The sequence below is a fragment of the Plectrocnemia conspersa genome, unplaced genomic scaffold (assembly GCF_051122295.1).
Source record: "Plectrocnemia conspersa isolate PC_06_02 unplaced genomic scaffold, ASM5112229v1 ptg000004l, whole genome shotgun sequence".
In the NCBI taxonomy this organism is placed as follows: Eukaryota; Metazoa; Arthropoda; class Insecta; order Trichoptera; family Polycentropodidae; genus Plectrocnemia; species Plectrocnemia conspersa.
In genome coordinates, this window is record NW_028277168.1 from 13,106,340 (window position 1) to 13,116,857 (window position 10,518).

The window sequence follows — 10,518 nt, forward strand, 5'->3', positions numbered from 1 at the left end:
GATTTAAATAATAATAAAAAATTACAGCTTTCTGTTTCATATAATTTAGGTAAATTTTTATTTTTTTAAATCTAAGCAAATCAAAAATTTAAAAACATAGATTAGGTTTGGCTCTTTTGACTATTGCAAATTATTTATATAGAATGCTATTTTTAGCGTTTATATCCAGAAATAAAAAATTCTATAGTAGCCGGCCATTGCGAGCTTGTAATTAAAAGCTCACTGTGTCTATTCGAACGGGGAAACAACCTGGGGATTTATTCCCTCACAACCACATACAGTTTAGGTCAGACCTCCACTTGTATTTTTAAAGCCGAGCTTACCGAGTTAAAAAATGGCATATTTTCCATTCAAGTGAACCGAATAGCTATTCGTGTTTTTACGACCGTGGCATACACATATCACGAGTAGCTTTGTTACTTTTGCATTAAAAATATATATTTAAAAAATCAATTTCATTGTTACAGCTGTTCCAGTAAGAAGTCAAGGTCCGGTTTACATCGACCCAAATGCGAAAATAATCACTCCGCCGCCGCCAGTTCAAAACTTAGACCTCACGACACAAACTGTGTATGGATTCCTTGATTTTACAACCACGATTGGAAATACTATCATGGTGTTTTCACCGCAATCCTCTCCAGCACCTAGTGAGTATATAAAAAATATATTTGTTTATATTGAAGTAATTTTATTTAAACTTATTTTCAGCAACGGAAAAACCCGTTGAGAAGACTACGCAAAATATAATTGAAACTCAACCGCCGTCAACACCTAAAGTTGAAAAGGTGATTGAGATCAAACCTACTAAACCAATTTCAAAAGCCACTGTTGAAAAGAAGGATGTGAAATCTAAGATTGAGATTATTGCAGAATCGCAAAAGGTTACACCTAAAAAGGAATTTCAGAGCGTAGTGCATGTCGTTAGCGAGCCTTCGAGTATTGTAAAGGCAAAACCAAAAATCATTGCTAGTAAAGTCGAAGTTGTTCTTGGAGCTTCAGCTGTTAGCGATAAAAAGCCTATCGTTTCAAAGGTAGAGGTCGTCTCATCTGGATCATCTAAAGTCGTTGAATTTAAAAAACCAAAAGTGGAAGTCAAAAAAGAAGTCATAACTAAAGTGGAAGTGAGAAGCGGCCCATCTGTTGTAGTGCCAGCCAAACAGCAAATATTATCGAGTCACGTTGAGGTCGTACAAGGTTCAATTCAAAGCTCAAAGCCCACTCAAATTCTTTCAAGTGTCGTAGAAGTGCTGTCTTCTTCAGAGGATGATGACGATGAACCGCCAATATTAGTATCCAATAATAACATCGGTGAACCCGAATACGACTTCTTATCACGCCAACCCTCCGAAGTCGTCGAAGAAACTTATAAAGTGATCAATTTGCGGCCCACAAAAGCGCATAAACCCAAGCACGGAGCCAAAGCGCGACCTAACACGCCTGCCTCACAAAAGGCATACGATGATAATGAACATCCACTCGGATTGGTGACAAAGTTAGGCGGCACGATGGTCAAAGATGGCCTGACGACAGTCCACGAAACGAGCGTTATCGGCACCGTAATCAACGGAAAATACGCACAAGTGCTCCATAGCACTTCTCAAATATTACAGCCAAGCGGACCTAAGCTAAAAATAAATCCATCTCCCCCTTTAAGAATCTTAAAAACGGCCGCTCCGAACTTGGCGAAGAACCACAGGCATAATCTTGAACCGACGCCAGCGGCTACGCTCAGTGAGGAAACGGCGCTTCCGCTTGAGAATTTATTCGGATCTAGCCCTAATTTAATAAGGCCCTCTAGAAGACCGGCCGTACCTGGCGGAAGCTTTAAAAATAGGTTCCGAGCCCAAGAAACGATAGAGGAGGAGGAGGAAATTCACAGTCCACCGCCAAACAGAAACGTCTCTAACAAAAAACACAATAAAAATCGACCGGCAGGACAAAAAACTTTCAGGTAACACAATTTGACTTTCAGCTCAATGATCTAATTGTATTGTAATAATATTTTTTTCAAGAAAGCCAATTTCTAAGCTTCGCCTTAAAACCGCATACCAATTGGATATATAAGTAACGGATGTATAAAACCACTATGATTTTACTAGTATACTGTTTTGTATTTAAATATATTTTATTTAAAATTTCTGATCTTTGCTTAAATTTAATTTTATTAATAAATTGCTTACTTCGTAAATCAATTACTCTAATAATTTATTTATTATATTAAGTTACTTTTCAGTTAACTCTGGTAATTCTCTAGATATTTAGATTAATTCTCAATATGTATTGATATGTAACACCAAGTTCAAATATCATTGAATCTATTAAACAACTATTAAAAAGTGTAAATATATAATATTTTTATAAGATACGATATAAATTCTAGCAATCGCAGATCTTCAACCCACACAGCCGAATTAGCCACCGTTTCTGTATTCAGCGAACCAATAACTTATACGAACAGACGCAACAAGAGCAACCGGCACGGAGGATTTAAAACAACTACAGCATCCCCAGCTTCTGATGGTTATACGCGACGTGGATATAAGCCGAGGATCCAAGCTTCGTCCGTGGAACCAGCCGCAAGCGCTAAATCCACCAGTTTGTATAAATTCAAGCTTAACAGGGCACCGGGAAGGTGGCAATACACGACATCCCCTAGACCGAAAGTGACCATTAGGAAAATTATCGGAGACGACCATGACGACCAACCGACCACGCCAATTTCAGCCTCGTCCCTCGATGAATCCCAATTGAACGACGTGAACCCACATTCGAGATCGGATAATTTAGATCTTGAGTTGTCGGGCTCTCACAACGGCCCTGGCTCACTATTGGACGAAGATGCCAACGATAACGCCATTGACAAGCCCCTGCCGATTGAGACGATCAAAGTGGAAATTTCGACACCTGCCGATTTCAGAGATATCTATTACGAGATAGCGACTATAAAATCGCCGTACACTTTCCAGGTAATTTGTCAATTTAAATTTATGCATTTACCTATTTACTATATAATATATAATCAACATTGCAATAAAGTATTTATATTATTTATAATAATGTTTTGCCTAAATTTATAAGCAATTTAAAAGTAATTTTAATATGAAAAAGAGTACAAATATTGTACCTATATGTATTTAATTGCTACATTTGGGTTTTAAAGGGATAAGGGTGTGTCTTTGCAGCCAAATAGACGGCTGAAAAGATAATAGCAGTTTATTTTATAAACATACATAAATTACATACAAAGATACAGCTATTTGGCAGAGAAGTTAAAATGGCTGGTCTTGTAAGTCGGAGGGTCATCGCTGGCGTGACGAGTTGTATTATTGTCGGCTGTGATTTCTTGGGATGCTTTCTGGACGATCTACTAATGTTTCTCGTGTCGATTCAGTCTCCTGGCTCGTCCTTGCCGCTGTGACTTTGTGACGTCTCCGTGTCGTCTTACTGGCGTATGTGGCAAAGTGTCACAGATTTGAATCAATAATCAATTATAATTATATCTTATTGGTATTAAAAGGTAGCTTTAAAATACCAACAAGCAAAAATCATTATTATTTTTATTCCGGCAAATACTAAAAATATTTTGTGTAATTACAATAACTCACTTATATAATGTATTGGAGACTGCGATGTAAATTAAATTTAAGCATAAAATGCCAAAAGACACATAAAATGCTAAAGAACAGAAATGAATGGTTTAAGATTTTGAGCTAAATGTTTTGGAGCTACTCATTTTTCTTATTTTTAAATTCAATTTTAAAATGTTATTTAGTTTTTACCCTTAAATTGTAACTATCAATGTTTTATTTAATATTTAATTTTTTATCATATTGTAGTTAATAACAAACTATAAATATAAAAATTGTGAAGTAAGTATTTAAATAAACGTTTTATATAAAAAAATGATTATAAAAGACATTTTCAATTTAAGACTAGATAAGTTTAAGAATAGTATTCCGTCTAAAATATATTTAAATGAATTAAAATCTTTAGATAAGGTGGGCTATATAAAGGTGAGCTATTTTATATTTAAGTTGACTTATTATAAATTATATATTTTTGGTAATAAATTAGGTCAGTAATCAAGTTATTATTTAAAATTAAATTTTATAAAATTGAATCAGCTTATAATATACAATATTATGGTGAATTTTATTTTTTTCTGAACTCTAAATAGTAAAAAAATATATTTATCTTAATTAATATATTGTCATCTATAATTTAATTTAAAATAGCAATCAATGCAAAGATTTTTGAAAAAAATTAAAAACATTTTTTTTATTGAAAAATTGATCTTAAGTCATTTATAATTGATTTCAGGTCGGCACTTTGCGAAATACTAGATACATTACTGTGACGTCGACAATAGAGAAGTCGTTCGAGCCAACTGAAGTTCCAGGTATTCGCAATTCAGCTACGGAGCCTTTGACGGAAAACATTCTCACAACTAATTCGCATTTCGATAAAGACAATAATTTGTTGGACTCGAGCATTGCAACGCTACCTCCGATTGCACTATCCGGCGATATGATAACTCCTCCGTTGGAAACTTTGACTGAAACCTTCAGTACAACGCAAACGATGCTGAAAACACACATTTTGCCTGTAATTTACAACGGTGTAAATACAACCAGTTACACGCTGATACAGACATATCATGTGACCAGATTTGTGACAGCCACAAAAACATTGCCGCCGATGGAAGTATACCAGTTCGTTCCGAGTAAAACTTTGAACGAGTTTAACTCGAGATTGGACGAAGCGGGTTCCGAATTGCATTTGGAGTTGGAATTTGGCGACGATAACGAACAAGACGAAGAAGGCCAATTTAGAAGAGCGTTTCCACCCGATCTTGATTTGGCAAACATCGGTTCAGAGTTTGACTTATCTGAAGTGGACAAGTCCAAATTCCCCGACATGCACTTGAGGCAGAAGAAGGCGCACTCTTTGAATCAACCCAAAGTGCAACAGGTGACGGAAGCTCCTCTGCCGTCCACGCCGGCCTTGAGCCCAGAACAAGCTCAACAATTGGCTCTGTTGAGACTCTTTAATCCTGCGGCCGCAGCGCAAATACCGAACATTATTACCACTTCCAAACCTATTGTCAAATTGGAGACTATATACGAATCGCACGTTATACCGTTCTTTAACGGACACAGCACTGTGCATAGTACAATTTCGAGACCCGTTGCTACATTAACGAAAACTGAATACGAGGTGGGAACAAGCACGCTCCCTCCTTTGCCTGTTCCGCAGATAAATCCGCTATTCCAACAGCAAAATCCCTTCCAAATTACGTCAACGCCGATAGTGACGCATACGGAAATAACAGCTACAGAGAGCAAAGTCCTTAAGCTTACATTCGGGGCAAAGACAGCTTATACTACATTATACTCCACGAGGGTTGTACCGACACTAGTCACTACGTACTTAACTGCTTCGGTACCGGTACAACAGTCAGCTGCTTTCCCTGGATACTTCCCAGGGCCTTATGGCGGCTATCCGTTCGGATAAAATAATTAATAAAATAACCTTATGTATAAATATATTTATAATCGAATCAAAGGCAATAATGAAAATGAAATATCTGTTTCTGGATTCTCTGTGCAGCTTTTACATTGATATAAATGATGCAAAAGTTGGGGCACGTAACCAAGGGGAAGGTCAAGGGACCGAGTGCGGTGCACAAATACGTCGAAGTCAGGATATATTATCACACGCGCCCACAATAAATAACCGCACACCCTCACAAGTGGCGAGATATAAAACTTTTACGGGAGAGAAAGCAAGAAAGAAAGTTCCTCGAGATGTGAAAAATTTATTGCCTTTGTTCCGCGACTGTGTTTGTATGTAAGTGAATATCTATGTGTGTGAGTGTTTATGTTTGATTTGTGAATTACGTGTAAGTGGTGAAGCTGGTTTACCCGGAGCTTTAAGCTCGCGTTGAGTGAACTGGTTGAGTGCAAACGTGTTTCGGTTGTGTGGCAAGTGTTGTCACACACAGTGTTTTATTGTGAGACTCGCAGGGAATATTTTTTCCCCATTCAGCAAATAAACGGGGAGAAGGACCAAGACGTGATTTCATCACCGGATCGCTTACTGTCAGTTATCATGGAAATAACTGCACAATAAAGCTCATCCGTTAGTTAAAAACTTGAAAAAAATGTTGTGAAAATTATTCATTGCTATAAAATAAATAAATTTTCTGACATATTTCATTGATACATTTTATAAAATTACTGTACAACATTTTTGCACTTTAAATAAGCCACAATGATAAAATAACGCGATTTATTTTTAATTTATTTAAAACCAAGTTAAATCATTTATATAAATTTAATTAAAAATAATTCAGGTCAAAAAATATTTCAAAGGGACCTCAATTTACATATATATCGAATTATATTATCTTTGAGGCTAACATATTTTTGTACAGTGTAGTTAAATATTATTTACATTTAAAAATATTTATTAATTAAATACTTGTATTTTTATAATATATTCTATATATTATTTCATATAACATATGTATATTATTCCTGTTTAGGCTAAAATAATATATTAAATTTTAAAGAGGCATGGACAAAGATGTAATATTTAGATTTAATTTTGTTCGATTAAAATGCTGATAATTTATTATATGTGATCCTTGTAAATATAATGTATAAAATAATAGTGTAATATAACATGAAGAATACTCATATTTTCCCAGCAAACATATTTTCATATAATACATATTTTTTAATATCATTTATAATATTTAATCAAATAACGCCTATTTTAACAATCTAAATTTCTAGATAATTTATATCTTTGTGATATATTATATTATTAATCAGATAACACATGTATGTATATAATTTAAGATATTTTTTATATGTCTCTTTCTTAACGATTTTTATAATGAAAAATATAATTTATCTGACTTTCTGTAAATATATCTTCAATTTCCAAATGTAATATTACACTCGGCGAATTACATTTAAATGTGTATTATAAAATGGAAAATTTATAATGAATAAAATTTATAAATCAATAATGTTTGTTTATATTGTATTTCACTACATTTGGACTGAAAGTCCGAGCCAGCAAAGGGAACACACAAATATCAGTTTTATCTTAACGGGTAATGTCAGATTCAAGACCAGATGCCGGGGACATCCCCTTTGTGAAGAAACAAACTGCAATATCGCCTGTCTCGAACACAAGTTATCAGATTTAATATTGTTTACACATATCAATCTGAAAACGATGCCATCAAAGCAAATATTGTGGTATATAATATTTTTTTGTGTAATCAAATATACTTTTTTTTAATGGCTTTAGTCATGTATAGAATGTGTACCGAATTACAGTTTACATGATTAAATCTTTGATACTGCCGATATCTGGGATTGAAATAAGCAGTCAGACGAGAAAAATGCTACGGGGAAGCTGTGTATCAATAGGGGAAAAGGGAAAAATCGACAAACTGATCATTCAGCGTAAACATAACAAGTGAAGCGCACATTTTACTGTTTCCCTTATTTTTTCATTATCCTCTTCGCTTCTAAACACTGATATAAAATAACTTATGGATGAAAGATTATTAAGTATGAAAATATACAAGTGAAGCAAAAAGGGATCGAGAAATTTGTATAAAAATGAAGCAATATATCAAAGCTCTTTACTGATTCAAACAATGTATAAAAGTCCAATGCTTTTTAAAAGTAATTAAATACAATAAATATTTCGTCTAAAATTCGATTACTTCTTGTACAAAAAAGTAGATAACGTACAAGAAAATCCATGTAAAATAAGTATAAATATTCGCGAAAAACACTAAACCATGTACCAACTTAACAAATTAATTTTAATATAAAAAAGTTCAACAAATTAATATATGAATTAAATAAAAATCCAGGTATATGCTATCTACTACAAAATATTGCCTTATTGTGTAATTTTATATTATTTGGTAAAAAAGGCTCATTACTTTAAATTCACATTAAATATAAGTAAGACTACTAGGGATTTAAAATATAAAGCTTAAGGTCGTAACTATTTAAGAACTAGCTTTCAGTCATGTTTTGTTTAGGTACTTTTTGCTAATATATACCTTTTATAATTTAATAGGGTGAAGGAATTTTGCTAGTCTTATCAATACATCCAGTCGTTTAGAGCAGCATTGGTCGTAATTGGTATTTTGTCGTGGGATGAAAAAAAATCATAATAAAAGAGTCGAAGCAACTCTGTTAAATTTTCGCACACTGCATAAAATCTAAGCACAGTCGTAAAACTTTTCTAAATGGATTATTTAGAAGAAACAAACGGTTGTGTGAGATGGGTAAAGAGCAACGCAAATGGTAATATGGAACCCTAATGTCGAATAAGGGTTGTCAACTTATACCTATTAAGGATACAAAAGCAAACGCATCCAGTAAAACGAAGCGAACCTTTTCAGATAATTGAATAAAATGTTAATAAAACGATTATGTTCTGTGTTTTTTTATCCCGCCTTTATACATAAAGGTCAAATGCGATATTAATTCAACATATAACGTTATCATTATTACAACAGACGTAATAAGATAAATTCAACTAATTCCGAAAGAGCGCCCAACTTTAAACAAAGATGTTAAAATTAACGACAAAATTTCGTATTCTGATGATGGGATGATCGCCAGTAAACACAGACATAAAATGATAAAATGTATGTATATTGGAAATTGTTCGTTACGTTTTACGAAGCCGCAGACTTGGTAATGGAGAAACTTTTCTCATTGTATCGTCTGGAAGCGCCCAAGGAGCACATAACTGTATACTGTTGAACACACATACGTATCGGGTATTAATATGCATAAAACCCCGGGATGGGATTATCGAACGATATACAAAATATACGTAGGCATGTGTGTGTATATGTTTTTCATTTTATTTTGCAAAAATAAAGTTTCTATTATCAGGAAGCGAATATGACCCGGGCCAAATGGTTGGATCACACTATATCCTCTTAAATGGTTGTACCTCCTCTAGCGGGAGCCAATAAAAATCTATGACCGTTACATTATTGTCCCGGAAAAGGTATCCAATGGAATTGTATTGGATAGTTAGCACATGTCTCTATAAAAGGCATTCGATTGCAATATATTATTATTATCCAACACACAAAACAAATATCTATTGTATAATACATACACTATGTACATGTACATAATATTATATCGGATACAGATATAGGTTAAATGAAGAGGGATCTTAAAAAGCTCTTTTTCTACAATGATTACTTATAAGATATAAGGAAAGTCATAAATGTATACAAATAATTTAAAAATAAAAACTTTAACCGTGTAGGTGTATTGAGTTTAATATTTTCCTGAGAAAATTACCAAGAGTGGGCAATATAACAGACAGTTTTCTGGTCTGTAAAAATAAAAAAAAAACTAACAATAAAAATTTTAAAATAAATCAATATATAAAAATCCATAAGTATAATTTAATTAAGAGAAAAATGTGCATAAGAAATAAAAATAAAGTATCTATAAAGATTTTTTTATTTTTCTGTTGCAAATTGGTCAATTACGTCATATTTAAACGTGAGAAATAAAAATTGATTTTATGTGCAAATTAAATTGGAACTATTCTTCAAAAAATTCACGTCCCATTTTATTCCGCTCCCTCCTCCTCGGCGCCCGGGGACATATGCCCCCTCCTAATTATTTTCTAGGTTGCATTGCTGTCTTCTGTTTTATTAATCCTATTTAGTTATTTTTTTAGAGTGTTTGATAATTTATCATCGTGTCTTTGTCTTTTGGTTTTCGGCTTGCCACTTCTTTCTCTTCTATCCTTTTTTTTGTTGAGTGATAAATGTGTTTTGTTTGAATTTAACTTTTACTTATAATGGTTAAAATCGCTATTTGCTTCTCTGTATGCTTAGACATCATTTATGAAAATTGCTCTTTTTTAAGTATCAACTACTAGATTATTGGCTGCCGCAAAGTAGCAAAGTCGCTCACCGTTTTTATTAATATTTTCGTGCAAAATATTTCGACCTACCACGTATCTAAATATACCTTTCTTATCTACTTTAACATTGAATTACCCTAGAATTACTAATGCATGTCATGTTGGTGACTTTTTCACACTGCTTTTGAAGTTTCTCATACATTATATTTATTTAAATTAGGTCTCTAGCATAATAAAAAATAACTATGCTATTCGTACTATATATTGTTAAAATCAGTAATAATGTATATATGTTTATATAAACATTATTTTACTTTTACGCTTCGTATGAATTTAACAAATCTACAGTAAAAAGGGATAATAAAGTACCCAATAAACAGATAATACAGTATTTTGTTCTATATGGCTAGCTACTATTTGGACCAATATAAATGAAATGCGGTAAATAACAAACTCAATTCAACAACTAATAAGAATAAAATAGCTCAAACATATAATTTTAATTTTAAACATTTTTTAGGTTTATATTATAGTTATAAACAAGCATGAAGCTCCAGACAATATCCATTTCAA

General features: G+C 33.1%; 1 protein-coding gene across 2 annotated transcripts in view; it reads left to right on the top strand.

Moving 5' to 3' along the window:
* The window catches only part of LOC148235965 (uncharacterized), a 163,949-nt gene extending 157,785 nt beyond the window's left edge, over positions 1–6,164 (top strand). For both annotated transcript variants that reach the window (XM_088184533.1, XM_088184534.1), the window contains 4 exons: positions 468–647; positions 709–1,951; positions 2,381–2,966; positions 4,321–6,164. In XM_088184533.1, coding sequence (XP_088040659.1) covers positions 468–647; positions 709–1,951; positions 2,381–2,966; positions 4,321–5,514 — 3,203 coding nt within the window. In that variant the 3' untranslated portion in view covers positions 5,515–6,164. The remainder of the gene's footprint in view (positions 1–467; positions 648–708; positions 1,952–2,380; positions 2,967–4,320) is intronic.
* The last annotated feature ends 4,354 nt before the right edge of the window (positions 6,165–10,518 follow it).